At 38.6% G+C, this 20381-nt stretch overlaps 1 protein-coding gene across 1 annotated transcript in view; it reads right to left on the reverse strand.

Moving 5' to 3' along the window:
* LOC124799314 (golgin subfamily A member 2-like) overlaps positions 1-20381 on the reverse strand; it is a 114854-nt gene that overhangs the window by 18511 nt on the left and 75962 nt on the right. Inside the window, exons 6-7 of the mRNA XM_047262902.1 lie at positions 20091-20285; positions 14959-15183 (exon numbers count right to left, since the gene is read on the reverse strand). Of these exons, the coding sequence (XP_047118858.1) occupies positions 14959-15183; positions 20091-20285 (420 nt within the window). The remainder of the gene's footprint in view (positions 1-14958; positions 15184-20090; positions 20286-20381) is intronic.

Below are 20381 nucleotides of genomic sequence, written 5' to 3' on the forward strand. Positions count from 1 at the left end.
CACATTGACACCGGTGTGTCAGACCCACCATACTTGCTCCGGACACTGCGAGAGGGCTGTACAAGCAATGATCACACGCACGGCACAGCGGACACACCAGGAACCGCGGTGTTGGCCGTCGAATGGCGCTAGCTGTGCAGCATTTGTGCACCGCCGCCGTCAGTGTCAGCCAGTTTGCCGTGGCATACGGAGCTCCATCGCAGTCTTTAACACTGGTAGCATGCCGCGACAGCGTGGACGTGAACCGTATGTGCAGTTGACGGACTTTGAGCGAGGGCGTATAGTGGGCATGCGGGAGGCCGGGTGGACGTACCGCCGAATTGCTCAACACGTGGGGCGTGAGGTCTCCACAGTACATCGATGTTGTCGCCAGTGGTCGGCGGAAGGTGCACGTGCCCGTCGACCTGGGACCGGACCGCAGCGACGCACGGATGCACGCCAAGACCGTAGGATCCTACGCAGTGCCGTAGGGGACCGCACCGCCACTTCCCAGCAAATTAGGGACACTGTTGCTCCTGGGGTATCGGCGAGGACCATTCGCAACCGTCTCCATTAAGCTGGGCTACGGTCCCGCACACCGTTAGGCCGTCTTCCGCTCACGCCCCAACATCGTGCAGCCCACCTCCAGTGGTGTCGCGGCAGGCGTGAATGGAGGGACGAATGGAGACGTGTCGTCTTCAGCGATGAGAGTCGCTTCTGCCTTGGTGCCAATGATGGTCGTATGCGTGTTTGGCGCCGTGCAGGTGACCGCCACAATCAGGACTGCATACGACTGAGGCACACAGGGCCAACACCCGGCATCATGGTGTGGGGAGCGATCTCCTACACTGGCCGTACACCACTGGTGATCGTCGAGGGGACACTGAATAGTGCACGGTACATCCAAACCGTCATCGAACCCATCGTTCTACCATTCCTAGACCGGCAAGGGAACTTGCTGTTCCAACAGGACAATGCACGTCCGCATGTATCCCGTGCCACCCAACGTGCTCTAGAAGGTGTAAGTCAACTACCCTGGCCAGCAAGATCTCCGGATCTGTCCCCCATTGAGCATGTTTGGGACTGGATGAAGCGTCGTCTCACGCGGTCTGCACGTCCAGCACGAACGCTGGTCCAACTGAGGCGCCAGGTGGAAATGGCATGGCAAGCCGTTCCACAGGACTACATCCAGCATCTCTACGATCGCCTCCATGGGAGAATAGCAGCCTGCATTGCTGCGAAAGGTGGATATACACTGTACTAGTGCCGACATTGTGCATGCTCTGTTGCCTGTGTCTATGTGCCTGTGGTTCTGTCAGTGTGATCATGTGATGTATCTGACCCCAGGAATGTGTCAATAAAGTTTCCCCTTCCTGGGACAATGAATTCACGGTGTTCTTATTTCAATTTCCAGGAGTGTAGATTTAATTGGATTGTATTAAAAAGAAAAAAAAAAAACAATGCTAGCACATATAATCTATATGCTTTCTTTTTCATAACTGATGAAGAACTGTAATTATTGATAAGCTCAATAATGTTACTCACAATGTCAGTTCTGCTGTTGCAGTTGGTAGTTGGATCATTAATATTATCTTTGTCAGTCCTCTGGTTTGATACGGATGATGATAATTTTTCTCATGTGCCAACCTCTTTGTCTCAGAGTGGCATTTACCCCCAACATCGCAAAGTATTTGTTGGATATATTCCAGTCTATGTACTACGCTATGGTTTTACACTATATGGCTCCCTCTAGTACCACGAGACTTATTCCTTGATCTCACAACATATGGTTCTGTCATACTGTCCATTCCTCTAATCAGTGTTTTCCGCAAATTTCTTTCCTCACCAATTCTGTAAAGAACCTCCTCATGCCTTACCTTACCAGTCCACATAACTTCGGACACTCCTGTTGCGAGTGCACATGCTGTGTTGGGATATTAGAGTGGCAGTTTCCTGCCGCAGAGCACATGGCTGGTGGTTACTATGGGGCCATGGTGAGCAGCTTGCATTTATGCAGCCTTGGAAAAATCCGAGCAGACGCTTGGCAGGGGCACATATGGCCATGTTTGCGCATCTGGAGAAATTTATATGCCGGAGAAATTTATATGCCAGAAATAAATTGATAAAAACAGGACTAAATTATCTAGACACACCACAAAAATATATAATAGTTTAAATGTTATTGATGTCTTAAAAGTTGTAAATTTATGAAAGTTCAAAGGCTAATATCTCAGTAATGCTTTGGCCGATTAATAAGAACAAAGTGTTTACGGATGCGGCTAGGAGAGCTGCATTGAGCAATTTTTGAATGAAAGGTCGGAATATGGGATTCGACTGAGAGAAACTGTGTTTTTGGTAATAAATAAATTCAAAGAGACGAACTAGTGGCAGCATTCTAAAGTTTAAAGAGGTACATGAGTAATTAAGTATGTATTTTAAAAAGATATGACTTACCAAACAAAAGCGCTGGCAGGTTGATAGACACACAAACATACACACAAAATTCAAGCTTTCGCAGCCAACGGTTGCTTCATCAGGAAAGAGGGAAGGAGAGGGAAAGCCGAAAGGATGTGGGTTTTAAGGGAGAGGGTAAGGAGTCATTCCAATCCCGGGAGCGGAAAGACTTACCGTGGGGGGGGGGAAAAGGAAAAAAGGACAGGTATACACTCGCATACACACACATATCCATCCGCACATACACAGACACAAGCAGACATTTGTAAAGGCAAAAGACGTTCGACGTTCGAAAACGACCAAGTTGATCGCAATTAGGACTGCAGACAACAGTGTATTCTGCGAACTGTAAACAAACTGCTGAGTGTCGTGATCACATGTGAATTTTATAGTGAACTGTTGTAGCATCAGTTATTAATGGCCACCCTTACATAAAAGCCCCTCAGACTGCATTTTAAGTGTTTAGTGAATATATTGAAGACTTTCATGGAAAAATAGAAATAAACTACTTGTTCAAATTATAAATCAAAGTGAGTGTTTCAATATTTTTAAGTTTCACTGCAATACCTGACTGCATTGCTTTTTTATATTTTATTTCAGCTTGAAAATTGAGTTTACAACTAGTGTGAACTGGCACCCTATGATGAAAAACGTAGCCAAACTCTGAAACCAGCTACATCTCTGGGCCACTCAATTAAGATGAGTGTTGACTACAACAAATATATATATTTTCATGCCATAGCATGTGTGGGGCTTGAGCTAACCATTCAATCTACAGTGAGTAGTGCCCAGTACTGTCTTACTGTTCTGGCTTTCCCACAGCCCATGTTTCACTTACCTACAATGCTGTGCTCAATACTTAAATTTTTCAAAAAATTTGTCCTCAAATGTAAATGTAACTATCACGTGGCTTGGGCCTCCCAACGGGTAGATCGTTCGCCGGGTGCAGGTCTTTTGAGTGGACTCCACTTCGGCGACCTGTGTGTTGAAGTCCTCAAATTAAGGTCTGGGCTTGTAGTAGTAGCCTTCTTTGGGTCAGGAATGCATTCTTTGTCTGTGCTAGTCTGCTTTATATGATGTCCTTGCTTTATTTGTCAAGTGTTATTTTGCTTCCAAGGTAGCAGAGTTCCTTCATTTCATCTACTTCGTGGTCCCCAATTTTGAGGGTAAGTTACTCACTAATCTCACTTCTGCTCTCCTAATTACTTTCCTCTTTCTTCAGTTTACTCTCAATCCATATTCTGTGGCAGGGGACTCTTCAAATGATTGAGTATTTCCCATAATTCTTCCACACTTTCACTTGTCAGAAGAGCAACACCATCAGAAAATCTTGTCACTTATATTTCATCCTCCTGAACCTAAATTTTGTTTCTGTCATTGCCTCCTCTGATGTATAGTCTGAACATTATAGGGGTGAAAACTGTGTTCCAGTCTTACACCCTTTGTAATGAGAGTACTTTGTTATTGGTCTTTCATTCTTATCGTTCCTTCTTAGATCTGATAAGTACTGTACATTTATATATATTTTGCACTAAAGCTTGTACCAATTTTCTGAGAATTTTGAACATCTTGCACCATTGTACATAACTGAATGACTTTCCTAGGTGAACAACTACAAAGATGCCTAGATTTTTCTTGATCTTGCATCCACTATCAAGCACAATGCCTCTCTGGTGCCTTTATATTTCATAAAGCTAAACAGATCACTACCTAACAGGTCCTAAATTTTCTTTATCATTGTTCGACATATTATTCTTGTCAGCAGCTTGACTGCATCAACTAAGACTGACTGTGCAACAATTCTCAATCTGCGCTGTCCTTGTTATCTTCGGAATTGTGTAAATGATACTTTTCTGGAAGTCCGAAGGTATATGCCCACTCTCAAATTCTATAAACTAAGTTGAATTGTAATTTGATTGCTATTTTCACAATGATTTTAGAAATTGTGAAGGAATGTTATCCATGACTTCCACCTTATTTGACTACACTTCTTCCAAAGCTCAGTAAAACTCTGACTGTAATACTGGATCCCCCATTGCTTCCAAATCGACATCTACCGTATTTCTACTTGTGTCACATCAGTAGACAGTTCCTCTTCCTAATAGAGACTTCAGTGTACCGTAATGGGATGAACTGTAGTAGGGCTTAGAAGAAAGGACAGAGCACCAGGAAATGGGATTTGACCACCGTCAGTCACTGACCCGACTGCTCAGCAACACTTAAAAGCAGCAAGACACTTCCTTGACACAGTTCTGTGTGTCAACACACTGGTATCAGCCTTCAGTTTGTCTATCTTCTGTCTGAGGACAAATAATGCAACACAGATCTGGAGAATTTAAATTTGTTCATTTACCCTGCCATAAAATGGCTGACATTATGAAACTCCATAAAAAAATCATAAATCTGTGGGCTGGGATGAAATTCTGACAAAAATAGTAAGAACAGGATGTCACAATATTGCACACCATCTATGCCACATAAGAATTCAATCATTTGATGAGAGCTGCTGTCCCCATACGCTGTAATTTGCAGAAGTTTGATCTATCCACAAGACAGAAAATTTCTGCCCAGTATACTATCATTTTTTTTTTTCTAAAATAGTTGAGCAAACAGTATGTAATCAATTAAAAAAGTAATAAAATAAATGTAACTTTATTCTTAATAACCAATATGGACTTAAGAAGGGGCAAAGTACTGTGCACACTATCAACAAACTGATCACTAAAATGAGCAAATGCCTTGATAACACTGCTGAATGTATCCAGCACCTTTTATCTCTCTAAAGCATTTGATCTCTCAAAGGCTTTTGATTGTGTAAATCATGGAATACTTCTAGATAGGCTCAAGTACTGTGGTATGAATGGGACAGTGCTCAAATGGTTTAAATCATATCTAACTGGAAGAGTGCAGAAAGTTGAAATAAGCAGTTCACGTAATATGAAGAAAAAAAAAAAAAAAAAAAAAAAAACCCTGGCGATTTCTCAAACTGGGAAACAATCAAGAATGGAGTGCCGCAAGGTTCGGTCTTGGGTCCTCTGCTGTTCTTAATATATATTAATGACTTGCCATTCTACATTCACAAAGACGCAAAGCTGGTTCATTTTGCTAATGATACAAATATAGCTATCACACCCAACAGACAAGAATTAACCAGTGACATTGTAAACAATGTTTTTCAGAAAATCATTAAGTGGTTCTCTGCAAATGGGCTCTTATTAAACTTTGACAAAACACAGTATATACAGTTCCAGACAGTAAATGGAATGACATCATTAATAAATATATACTTTGATCAGAAATCGGTAGCTAAGGTAGAATATTCAAAATTTCTAGGTGTATGCATTGATGAGGAGTTGAACTGGAAAAAAACACACTGAAGATCTGCTGAAACGTTTGAGTTCAGCTACTTATGCTATTATAGTCATTGCAAATTTTGGCGATATACATCTCAGTAAATTAGCTTACCACACCCATTTTCATTCTCTGCTTTCGTATGGCATCATATTCTGGGGTAACTCATCATTTAGTAGAAGAGTGCTCATTGCACAAAAGCATGTAATCAGAATAATTGCTGGAGCTCATCCATGATCATCCTGCAGACACTTACTTAAAGAGCTAGAGATCTTCACTGTAGCCTCACAATATATGTATTCACTTATGAAATTTGTTATTAACAATCCAAACAAAGTCAAAAGTAATAGCAGTGTACGTGGCTACAACACTAGGAGAAAGGATGATCTTCACTACTCAAGGTTAAATCTAGCTTTGGCTCAGAAGGGGGTAAATTATGCTGCCACAAAAGTCTTTGGTCACTTACCTAATAGCATCAAAAGTCTGACAGATAGCCAAATAGCATTTAAAAGGAAATTAAAAGAATTTTTCAATGACAACTCCTTCTACTCATTAGATGAATTTTTGGATATAGTAAGTGCGTAATATCCCTAACCCCCACATATATATTAAGTGTCGTGTAATATTTTGTGTAATGTAGTATCTTGCATAGATACCTTTTATTAACCTGACACGTTCCACATCATTACGAACTGTCATATTCATGATCTACGGAACAAGTACTAATCTAATCTAATCTATATGGTAAACCATAAACTGCTGCTTCATAAAATGGCTGCTTATGGCTTCCATGTAAAATCTGGTTATCATCCTAACTCAAAAATAGAAAACAGAGGATAGTTTCTCCCAGCATATTTGTCGATCGAATACTCCATGAGTGTAGTGCCGGTAAACAGTGTTCAACAGGCAGGGCAGTTAAACAACAAAAAGGTGAGATAGCCCAGTCTAGTTGGATGGAAACACAAGCAGGCATACCCTAGAGGTCCATACTAGGCTTGTTACTGTTCCTGCATTATGTAAACAACATGTCATTTAAGATAACTTCAGAAACAATTCTGTATGAAGACAACTCAGCAGCAGTAGTTTGCTATAAAAACAATGAAGAGCTAGTACAGAATACTGCAAAAAAATTTCAATAACTTGAAGAAAACTGGATAAATAATAATACTATGAAACTGAATCTTACAAAACACAAATTGTATATTTCAGGACCAAACATACTGTTGGATATATAACACATTTAAATTATGATGTGGAGAACTTGTCACTGCAGATTCTGTTAAACTTCTTGGATTTACTGCAAGGTGCCCCATTCAAAAGAGATGCCACAAATGTGTAGCAGTTCCTCCAAAATTGCACTGCGTAAATTGTGACATTTGATGAGGCAACACTGCACTCAGCAACATCAATTGACACAACAGTGCTGTGGCTTGAGTTCAGCATTCAGTGTTTAGCGACAATGTATCATTACTCTGTCGAAGAACAGATGTTTCTTGTAAAACAAATTGGATTACTGTTTCCATTAAGACATGTCAGTGAATGTTTGTTGAACAGTTTGGTGACCAGCATATACTACCTAAATGGTGCATTCAAAAGTTAGCGAACAAGATGGAGAGCAATGGAACTGTGTTGGATCTTCAAGGCAGGGAACAGCCGCCATTAATGGAAGAAAGAGTGACTGATGTGAAACAACAACTGTTGGCCTCTCCTGCTAAGTCAGTCTGACATTTATTTCAGGAATGTGGAATGTCATGGAGCATGTCGCAGAACTGCTAAAAAGGTAGCATATATTCGTACAGGCTTACTGTTGTTCTGGAACTGAATGTTAATGACAAAGACAAATGCATTACATTTTGCCATTGACTTCAGCAATTTATTGCTCACAGACCAAGACTATTGCAGTACACATGGTTTAGTGGTGAGGCGTGGTTCCACCTCTCTAGCTACGTAAAATCTCAGAATACATGTCTGTGGTATAATGAAAGTCCTCATGCACTGGCAAGCAACCCCTGCATTCACAAAAGATTGGTGTGTTTTGAGCAATATCATGGCATCGCATCTAAGGGCCAATTTTTTTTCAGTCTATAGTGTCAAGTGCAGTTTACGGTGAAATGTTGAAATGTTTTGGGAATTTGTGAACCAGTTCGACAATGAAGAACTTATTCTCAGCTGGTACCAACAAGATGGCACCGCATGCCACATGTCTGGAGTTACCATGGCTGAGGTCGAATCATTTTAGCACCGGAGAGTGATTTCAAAATGACTGTGGCCCCCAATGTCACCTGATTTAACACCACTTGACTTTTTCCTCCGGGGTGGCCTAAAAGGCAAGGTCTATAGGAACAAACCACACAACTTGGAAGATTTACGAGAGAACATCATCTGAGAAAACCAGACAGTGACGCCAGAGGTTCTGGCAGCAACATTCGAGAATCTGCAGCATCATCTTCAACTGTGTTTAGAAGTCGAGAGTGGTCACTTGCAGCATCTTTCGTTATTCAGCTTTATTTCCCCATGAACAAGGTATGACATGTTAATTCCATTTTCTGATTTTTATGCAAAGTTTTTAAGTGTAATTTAAGCAAATGTTTGTCTGTGGGGTCTCTTTTGAGTGGGACACGCTGTATAAACAAAACTGTTCATGGACTGATCACATGAATTGCCTCGTGAGGTGATCAAACAGTTTTGTTTATGCAATGAGAATTTTAAACAAAGTATCTGACTTAGCTGTTGAGGAAATTGTTTATCATGTACATTTTATATCAGTTGTTACATGTGGCATAATTTTCAGAGGTGCTGAAAAATCAAAGCGCCTGAGTGTTCAAGCTACAGAAAAAATCATCAGAGGTATGATAGGAACAAACACTACGCAATCTAGCAAACCTATGTTCATAAGACTTAAGGATAATTCCTTCTATGTTTTGTGTGTGTGTGTGTGTGTGTGTGTGTGTGTGTGTGTGTGTGTGTGTGTGTGTGTGTGTGTGTGTGTGTGTGTGTCCTCTTAATGCAGGTATGTGTTCTTTTCCTATATTTATAAACTATAGAAACAATCGCCACAAAATATTTAAAATGTTATAACACTATAGAAAAATTTAAGAAAGTGGAAGAAATGTTAACACTAATCAGCTTTTTATGTTGTAACGTGCTCGTGTATGTGTGCATATACTTTCTTTTACCACATGTATGTGTTGTTATACACTGAACTGCCAAAGAAACTGGTATAGGCATGTGTATTCAAATACAGAGATATGTAGCTGGCCAAGTGTCTGGTGCAGCTGTTAGATTGGTTACTGCTGCTACAGTGGCAGGTTACCACGATTTAACTTGAGTTTGAACATGGTGTTATAGTCGGCGCATGAGCGATGGGTCACAACATCTTCGAGGTAGCGATGAAGTGGAGATTTTCCTGTACGACCATTTCACAAGTGTACCATGAAAATCAGGAATCCAGTAAAACATAAAGGAGATTGCTATGGTCGGAAAATGACCTTTCAAGAGCGGGACCAACGACAATTGAAGAGAACAGTTCAACATGACAGAAGTGCAACCCTTCTGTAAATTGCTGTAGATTTCAATGCTGGGCCATCAACAAGTGTCAGACTGCAAACCAATCAACAAAACATCATCGATATGGGCGTTCAGCACTGAAGACACATTTGTGTACCCTTGATGACTGCACAACACAAAGCTTTACACCTCACCTGGGTCCGTCAACACTGACATAGGACTCTTGATCACCGCAAACATATTGCCTGGTTGGACGAGTATTGTTTCAAATTGTATTGAGTGAATGGATGCTTATAGGTATGGAGATAACCTCATGAATCCACAGACCCTGCATGTCAACAGGGGACTATTCAAGCTGGTGGAGGCTCTGTAATGGTGCAGGGTGTGTGCAGTTGGAGTGATATGGGAGCCAATACGTCCAGAGATGATTCTGACAGGTGACAGATATGTAAGCATCCGATATGATCACCTGCATCCATTCATGTCCATTGAGCATTCTGACAGACTTTGGCAATTCCAGAAGGACAATGCGACACCCCAAGTGTCCAGAATTGTTACAGAGTGGCTCCAGGAACCCTCTTCTGAGTTTAAACACTTCTGCTGGCCACCAAACTCCCCAGACATGAAAAAATATGGAGCGTATCTGGAATGCCTTGCAACATGATGTTCGGAAGAGATCTCCACCCCTTGTACTCTTACAGATTTATGGACAGCCCAGCAGGATTCATGGTGTTAATTCCCTTTACCAGTACTTCAGATATTATTTGAGTTCATGCCATGTCGTGTTGAGGCACTTCTGCAAGCTTGCAGGGGCCCTACACGACAATAGGCAGTTTCTTTGGCTCTTCAGTACATATACCTATGTAGGCATACAACTGTATTCATTGCTGAGTCACCAAAGTTTCAATCAAATGATTGTATAGGACATGTTATATGACAATATATTATATTATATTCTACAGTTAACGCTCATCTCGGAAAAATGCCATTTTGTTTTGCAAAAAGTCTGTTATTGAGCTATATTGCTGGCTTGAAAGGTGTACGCACTGATCCACAACTTGCTGATGCCATCAAAAATTTTCCGACATACACAAAAAATAAGGGAATTGCAGCCATATATAGGCCTATGTAATTCTTATAAAGAATTCATTCTGAAATTCATTGAAATTGTGTGACTCACCATTCAATTATTTTAAAAAATGAAAAAAAAATTGTCTCCAAATTGTGACAGCACTTATAAATCTAAAAGATTTATTACTTCTAGTCCAGTTCTTGCTTTTCCAGATTACCAATACTGTTGTGTGATGTTTACAATTTTATCTTATGGTGTATTTTAAGCCAAGAAGTAGACAGACAAGAGCATCCAATAGCATATGTATCAAGATAACTTAGTTAAGGCAGAAAAAAATTATTCAGCTACTCAGGAAGAAATGCTAGTGCTTAATATGTGGAATAATTTATTTCTGCTGTTATTTATATGGATGATGTTTCAAAGTAATAACTGATCTTGTGGCACTGAAATAGTTACTAGGACTTAAAAGATCCAACAAGTCATTTAACTTGCTGGATATTACAACAGTGAATTCACAAGTTTTGAAGTAGTACACATCAATTAGGTAAATCGCACAGGAATGCGGATGGCCTCAGTCTCAAAATTCAGGCCTCAGTCTCAAAATTCATGCCATGGAAGGCGACGAAACAGACCTGGAAGAATGGAGATAAGCACAAAGTGCTTACCCACACTGTCAGCAGTTGGTTGTTAAGCATCCACAATTCAGCATGGAAGATGGAGTGTTGTACAGGAAGATTATTATCCATTTCATAATGATTGACCTTGACTTTAAGCCCATATTCTAGTCACACCGCATTACCAACATCGATACGTTATACATTTCCAGAATCGTGGATATTTCTACTTTTATTTAGTGTATGAATATAACATTTTAGTTGAAATAGGGGTGACACACGTGGTAATATTTAAGAGAAACTGTGGTTTTTCTAGCTTTTTTCGGAGTGTGTCAAGTTTAAGGATGCATAAGATTCAGATCGTAATTAGGACAAATGCACAACCTTGTTCATTTACACGCAGATTTTTGTAATTTTCTGATTACTCGTTTCAGCGCTATAATGTCAGACGCAGGACACTGCGATTAAGCTTACCGTTGTAGTTAATGCAATGAGAAGGCACTTGTGTTACGCTTTAACTTTTATTGGTTGCATCATATGTCTTTACCAATTAAAACACCTTGTGTTTTTTAGTTAAGAGTTTGTAAAGCAATTGTGTTAGTAGCTGAAATTTATGCGACGCTGTGGTGGAGTGTAGCTGTCATACCAGTGCACCACTGCTTTTGTAATGCACCATAAGCACCTAAACATCAGCAAAGAATGACAACTTCGTAGTTGGAGTCCAGTACAGCACTGCTGCATTCAGTTTTTGTTGCAAGTAGAGAGATATTGCAAATAAATCCTCAGTATGCAAGCAGCTCACAATAAATGAACATTTGTATAGCACATTTCAACAGTACATAGAAAAGTTGATTAGCTTGAATGTGTAATTTTTGCAGTACAGAATAATGTCTGAAATAAAACCAACCTTAATCACTTTCATTGCTGGCTGAGGTCTCACTGCTGCTATTGGAGTGGCTGAGGTCTCACTGCTGCTATTGGAGTCACTACTTGGATCAGCAATGGTTCTATTGCTGTTTCAAGACAGTGTGCTCTTTGGGCATAACCGTTTTCAAGTTTTTGTACAAGACTTACTGAATTCCTCCAGACACTTTGATGAACACTTACCACAGCAGAGCAACACAACTGTAAAGTATCATTTATTTTAAAATTGTTGTTTTCCTTTGCTACCTTGTTCTTGACAAATGCCCTAATAAGTTAAATGGCGTTTAATTCACAATGTGCTCCAGGCAACCACAGAAGTTTAATTTCCTTGTCCACTTATTGCAATATACTTTGCAACAGGTATTCCCGTGCATTGAAGTGCTGTTGCGCTTGTTCCAGTAAGCCTGCTGTTGTAAATTCCTCATATGATGTGGCATTAGATGGAAATTCTACATTATCGCTTTCCATTCATTCAATAACAAAATCCTTTCTCCATTTCATAGATGGATTTCTTTGTACTGGATTTATCATCACGTGATATGGAGCCTGATCAAAAGCAATCACAGATGTGTTTGGTAATTTTTCAATAACACTCCTAAAGCACTTTTTATAATATATGGCAGGCACTTATTTGAGAATGATAATCTGCACCTTCTTCTTGCCCAATAAAACATAAGCTGGCATTATACATGAACTCATCTTTGTTTCCAGTGTGGCACATTATAATCCTTTTTCCAGAACTGGATGGTGTTTGAATTCCTCCTTTCCAACCACTCCAATCTTATACATTTCCTCTGTGATAATTTTATACATTTTTTTATGCACAAGGTGTTTTTTGTTCCAGCCAACTAAACTTTCTGGAATGGTTTGCACCACACCAGCTCTCATCAACATCTCAAATAGAAATGTTGCACAGGTGTCTTACTTCCCACAAGAATTTGTCCCTTTTTCATGCAACTGATACTATAACACATTCTCTCACTGGTTACAGTTTGCATGTCACAAATATTCCATGGAGAATATTATTTAATAATGCTCATTCTAAAGCATCATAAAGCTTTCAGATTCTTAGTGTGTGTCTCAAAAGCCTTCAACTTAAGAGCATTTTAAAGTGTCCATAACATTTCATCTTACACAGGTAATACAGTACAAACAGAGAAACCATTTTTGACTTCATTCTATAATTTTTCTTTGATGAAAATTTGATTTATTTCTGGTTTAAAAGGTTTAAGCTTCAACAAATTTCACTATTTTCAGCTGTCATTGCTGCTTCATATTACTCCAGTATATAATGTTTCATTCCCCTCCGTGTGATACATACTGGCACGTTTTATTATTAAATTTCATTTTATTAACAGGTTTATTTAGCTAATCCTACAGATGATTTCAGTGGTCTATTGTGAATATGAAGATGTATTTGTTAAATTCTGGCTGTGCAGGAAGTAGCACTTAAATTATGACAATTGCTGCTAAAAAAACTATTCAAAAATCTTTTTTCTTACTCACTGGGATTTAAAAATTTACTTGTTTTGGAGATCAAAAGTGATATACACCTGTAAAGGATTCTCTGTGAAATCATTGTCTGTTGACTGATTAGTTACAATTCTAAGTATCTTCCTGTCTTATACTGATCTTTTCAATGCTATCTGCTACAACAAGTATCTTTTGCTTATCTGTTTTACACATTATAATCCTCGACTGCCCCGATAATGTTGTCAGCTTTACTCCATCTCTTAGCCCATGCCCCATAACCCTTTTAATACTTCTGGCATTGATTTTCCACAGATTACTTCTCTTGACTATTCTTCCAAGGACGTTTTCATTTTGTACTGCATGTGTCACCTTAATTTTTAACATAATTCTGTAGCCTTCACTTCAAATGTTTTCAGTTTCCCTTAAAATGGAAACATCATTTCTATTCAGTGCGGAACTCCAAATGTGAGAGTCTAGCAGACAGACACTGACAACAAATAAAGAGCCTGCCCATTTATTATGGAACTATTTACTAAATGACATTAGTGAGATATTATTTTCAAACCTTGTGCTCAGTCCTTATGCTGTGACAGATGTCATGAAAATTAATTGACTCAGTGGCCATAGATGAGCAGTAATTTTCAGACATATTTTCACTCCACCAGAAGGCATAAATGGTGGAGCTCCGACACAATGCCACGGAAAATGACATGCAGAATGTGTGCATTGGAAGTAACCCCACTAACTAAATGCATTTGGTATGTATCCAATCTTGCAGCATCAATCTCAATTCTTTAGTGGTGGATCACTTAGATGACTTTTTGGTAGGTAGAACATAAGAATATATCTTTAGGAAAAATGATGTTCTGTTTGTGAAGAATGTGAATGACTTGCTGTAAGGTATTATGTTTTAAATTTTTGACAGAATAACTTTTTTATAATAGAATCATAATTGGTTTAAACATTCAAAAGCCACCTCCAGATGCTGTGGGCAGCATCTCATGAGCAAGTGTTCATGTTAGTTGATAACACATGAACATCTGTTCATCACATACCACCCATGGCATCTGACGATGGCCTTTGAAGGCCGAAAACTGTTATAACTGTATCATAAAAAAGTGATTGTTTCAGAAATTTAAAAAAATACCATCTTAAAATAAGGACTTGTCTGTAGTAAAGTACTTGTCCATTACCACTGGGGATAATCAACTAACATCACTCTACAAATAGTTCTTTAGTAATATCAGCAGACACTCTTCATTTTTGACAGAGCACATAGGCTATACAAATGATAGAACGTCTTAACAGTGTGTTTAATGTTGTTGAAATCAAAGTACAAGGATGCAAAACAAAATAACAACTCTACAAGAAATGGTGGAAATATATGTCCAAATTGAGCTGTGTTTATTCCTAACCAGCATCAATGTTTGTATAATCTCTGTTACTGGTAACATCAGCTTCTAAAGCTGATTAATCACACTAATATTCTGATTTAACTAAAAATTCAGTCACAATCAATCTAAGGATTTTATGGATTTAAAATGTTGACTGTGATACAAATGTGTCAACAGTAATTAATCTTACCTGTGAATCATTTATGTCAAGAAGATGTTTCTTTTCTTCTTCTAAATCAGACAGTTTCTCCTGCAGCTTATGGATTTTGTCAGAATCCTCAGATGAAGTTGCCTTTGTTTTTACACTCTGCTGCTGCTGCTGTTGTTGCAGCTGTTTCTCTAATTCTGATACATGATGAATCAGACTCTGCTCCCTTGATAATAATGTCTCATTTTCTGTTGTAGCACTTTCAAGCTGTAAGGAGAAAAAGAACTCAGTGAAGTACATACTAGACCACTATATTCTGAAAGAATTATAACATTCTCAAACTTAAAACATTCTTTATCTAATATATGATAGAAATCAGAGTGTATCACCCTTGTGTCCCTCATATGGCAACAGGCACTCTGAATTTGAAACAATGAGGCACAGTGAATAACAAGGTTCTGTAAAGGTTCTGCCATGTTTCTAAGAGGACAATTTGGAAAGTAGATTTATTTTGGTTACCAAGAAAATACTGATCACATGTAAAGACACTTTTACTATTTAAATGTTTAACCTACAATAAAGCTACTTCTCAGCATTTAACGTGACATTAAGGTGTTATGACGGATGAGCTTTTACATATTCTCCATGCAGAATCATGTTCTCAGTGACTTTATCAAAATCTAACAACTTCTTGAAGCACCTTCTGATTTCATGAAACACCATTACATTCTGTTGAAGAGGTGGTAATCACTATGTTCTACATGTGTGGAGCATGGTCAGACATATCACCTTTTAGACTTTCCAAGAATTCCTGAAGGCGTATGGATGAGCATTGTTGCAACAAAACCACAGCAGAAACCAACATGCCACACAATTGTTTTGGAATGCTTTCCTTAACTACTTTTCATGCTTCACTATATGCTAATGGACAGCTTCACTCCACCAACTGAACCAGCATCATGTTTCTCTAATCCTAAAAGCTAATTAGTGTAACTTTCCTCAAAGAAAATGTCTTGTGCAATTCAGGGGTTTATCAGGTGAACTGGTCTGTGTCCAAAGGAAACCATTCAATCTCCCCATTGTACCATTATGCACATTTATGTGGGTTAACTGATTGCCCAGTATTGGTATGAGATAAGATGAATTTGTTGTACAACTGAACGCTAGTGGATCCAAGGGTTCAGGGTATGCCATGGCAGGTCCAGCTCTGAGACCACACCGGACGTGTCCTGGTGCAGAGACAAGCAGCATCACTGGAAACAGGTAAATCCCAACACTGGGAATTTGCACAACTGTCACTCACTTGGCCTTTGTACAGGAGATATGGTCCAAGGAATGGCGAAGTGTCAGACAATCCTCAATCTTAAAGATTGATAAGATACAGCTCTCTGAGATTCGACAATCGCTCACATTAAATAATGATGTAAAACTGAATATATTTGCAATCTCAAAAAAATCATGTGCAGCCAATGACACAATATTATTTCAATATTAGAACAGCGAGCAAACATTTTCACAATGTACCTCTGAATTAACAACTTTAAAATCTACATGTGATTTCAACGTATGATATCTCGGATGACAGCACTGCACTACAGCTATTATCCATGAAAGCTATACTGGGTGATCAAAAAGTTAGTATAAATTTGAAAACTGAATAAATCACGGAACAATGTAGATAGAGAGGTACAAATTGACACACATGCTTGGAATAACACGAGGTTTTATTAGAACCAAAAAAATACAAACATTCAAAAAATGTCCAACAGATGGCGCTTCATCTGATCAGAATAGCAATAATTAGCATGACAAAGCAAAGATGATGTTCTTTACAGGAAATGCTCAATATGACCACCATCATTCCTCAACAATAGCTGCAGTCGAGGAATAATGCTGTGAACAGCACTGTAAAGCATGTCCGGAGTTATGGTGAGGCATTGGCTTCGGACATTGTCTTTCAGCTTCCCTAGAGATGTCGGTCGATCATGACACACTTGGGAGTGGGGGAGCGGGGGGTGGGAGGTGGAGGAGGGGATTAATAAATAAATAAAAAAACGTGTTTTGGAACGATCTTCGATGTGCAGCAACATGATGAACACTGGCTATTTTCATATTACGAAAGTATACATTCAAGTTCTACCAATTACAGCACGTTAGTGAAATCGAGATTGCGATGCTTTTGTAGCCAGTCATAGCTCATGTGATGTGATCTTGCCAACTGATGATAGCAAATCCACGTGATGTAGTCAGCCAATAGCAACATCACTGTTAAAAAGTGTGAAAATACAAATAGGAAAAGTTAATGGTTTAAATTAATGTACATAGTGTAGTTACAAGAAAAGCTAAGGTTTCACGTATAGTATTTGTCTTTTTTGCGTGTGTTGGACTTTAAGATACATCATGCAAATGTGCCAGTAAAATTTTAAATAATGACGTAAATGTCTGGTCTTCAAAGGGTTAAGCTTTAAACGAGAGTCAAATGCTCTGTAATTTAAGAAATTCAAAGGACATTCTTGTGCGTAACGTAATTCACCTTGTATAAAATTAAATTTACTTTGAAAGTAATGTTTTTCAAACCACCATTTGCAAATTTTCCTGTGACCTGTTAGAAATTCGTTTCAGCAATTATCATCAGACAACGCCAGAAAACAGGTGTTACTGTCTATGCGCAACTACGATGACATAGGAAGCCTGTATGTTCGTATGTATATAGCATTTCCAGATCTTGCATAACATTAAGAGATCTAACATTACATCATAAACGAAACAGGACATCAGATGATACTTTGAGAATATCAGAATTTCGTAAATAGTACTAAAATGCATAATTTGGCTTAAAGTGCACATTCATGTGTCCAGATTCACAAAGATGTAGGCCCCAACCTGATATTAAGCTTCTTGGGATGCAAATTTTCTTCAAGTACTGGTACTGTATTAGCTCATGTTTGGTTCTTTTTAATGCATAATGTTATATGTGTCGGAAGATGAAAACGTGCATTTGAAATTCAACAAATAGTTGAAACTAACTAATGGTGTGGGAGGCAACACTTTGTTTCAAATAAATTTACTGCTTCTGCAAAAAAGACTAATAAAGGCAAATTTCTTTAGTAGATTGACAAAAATAATTTTATTGTTCTGCAAGGCGATTAATGCTTTACTGCTAAAAATGTGGAAATAAAATAAAATCTGAAAACTGAAACTAATAACATATTTTAGTCTTCCATAATTATGTGAATTATTTTAATTCACTTGATAAGCTCACAGCCACAGAATTATATTTTGTTTTCATTTAACATGGGAGCTGTAAATAAAGAGTAAACAGCAAAATCACTAAAAGTGGAGACTATTCCCCCTCCCTACTACAACTCTGATTGCTCTGCACATGTGTGAATCTGGCAGCTTGGGAGTGGCAGAAAAATTTTCATAGGTAGAATCTGGCTGCTTGTTGCTACTGCTGATACAAGTAACACTCCTAACAGCTACACTTCAAGTAGCTAGAAGCGGTAGAAGGTAGTGCTCATACAACTCTCGACAGCGCTTGCGCATGAGCCCACTAGCAACCGTTCAAATGAACCTGTTGAGAACAGTTGCGACACCATGGTCATCGGAAGCAGTTTGTTATTATGGAGAACTGCATAATCTTCACCCTAAAGCCTATGACACATTTCGCTTTCGGCAAATGCTTGTGTGTGCACTGTGTTTCGTTGTTTTAAATGGCGCATTTCCTTTGCAGCTTAAGTTTTATTTTGATTTTTTGTCTCATTTATGTTTTATAGCCACAGTATTGTTCTGCAGTGGTAGGACACAGTAAAATTCTTTGTCAGAGTATCAGTCCTTACCAGTCAACATTACAAAAATTTAACTGAAAACTAAAACAATGAAAAATTCCCATAATTCTAAAAAATTACCAGGTTTTTCCCGGATGAAAAATTTCCCGGGTTTTTCCCAGATTTCTCGTTTGTCCGAGGTGCATACAACCTGTGACTGAGTCTGGGTGGTTAACAACTGCTACAATACTCTAGCTTCTGAAGGGAGTTTATATTTTGAGACGTCTGACTGTGCTCCTGAGTAGGACTTTCCACTTGCATTGGGAACAGAGAGTAGATCGAGTATGAGTTGCAGTTCTTTACACCATAAGTGTTAATTTATGAATCATCATGTTGAACTCTGAACTATTGTGAGCTGGTGAATCTTTCGTATATTGTCATCACAAAATAGACTTAGTTTTCATGGGTTTTGATGATTATTTAGTTTGGGGATTTTGCAAACATTCTCATATCACTTTCAATGTAACTTTACCGCATTTAATGACAGTATTTAATGTCTGTACTTTAAATGAATTTCGTAGGACCATTCCGTTTGTTCGAGACATCCTTTCTTGAATAAATATTATTCAACATAATTCTCTGTTGTCTACATCAATTACAAATGTTAGAATAAAATCCTTGTTCTTAAATTATTCACTTCACTTTTTTATTTATTTCTGTGCATTTTATTAACTTGCAATTCTTGTCAATGCACAGACTATCTTACTGCGCGATCGCAGCTACAGATAATTATTTACAGTGAATTGGCTGCAGTGCATGAAAGGAGATGTGCGCCACTAAACCCTATGAGTACATTGATCTATTCATTTTAAACAGAGCTGTGCACAGACCAGCTATTTAAAGTGTGAGTAACTGCACGTAGAGATGAAACTGGTTTGCTGGTATGGGATACTGTTTAGAACAGCAACTCAGTAGCAGAAAACTACTAGGTACCACCATTCACATAGAAAAATCAATGTCTCATCATCCCTAACAATGTAACTGAGAAAATGATTACCTTTGTCTGCATAATGTGGCAGAAACTAGTGATCTGAAGCTTTCGGTTATATTATAATTTACATTAGCACTTTTATAGCGTAACATTTCAATAAAAAATAAATCATTCTACTGTACAGCACTAAAACAAAATGTACAGCTCTGACTGCTTCCCACTCCACTCCATGGAATCTGTGGAACATGATTCACATAATGTACACAGTAGTAGTAGTAGTAGTAGTAGTAGTAGTAGTAGTAAAGTTAGAATGAGCAATGGTAACAATGCTTTAGACAGTGATGGATGGCATGCTGTCAGCATTTATGGAAAAGAAGAAGAGGACAGGATCCATAATTACAAAGTATTACAGTTACCTTCGTAGCCAAACTCTGAAGCTGGGAGTTGAGTTGTTGAACATACTGCTGGTACTGCTGACTTGCTTGGTCTCTTTCAGCAGTAACAGACCTAACTGCTTGCTGAAGTTGTGCCACCTGATGCTCTAAACTAATTTTCTGCTGATTTAATGTTTCCATTTGGCTGTCCAGCTCTGTGTTACCAGATATACTTAACTGAAATAGTAGCAAAGAAACTTAGAAATAGTAGCAAAGAAACTTATATCATTACACAATCATTTCAATTTGCACTGAAGTAGGTGTACATAGTGA

Source organism: Schistocerca piceifrons, chromosome 5, assembly GCF_021461385.2.
Source record: "Schistocerca piceifrons isolate TAMUIC-IGC-003096 chromosome 5, iqSchPice1.1, whole genome shotgun sequence".
In the NCBI taxonomy this organism is placed as follows: Eukaryota; Metazoa; Arthropoda; class Insecta; order Orthoptera; family Acrididae; genus Schistocerca; species Schistocerca piceifrons.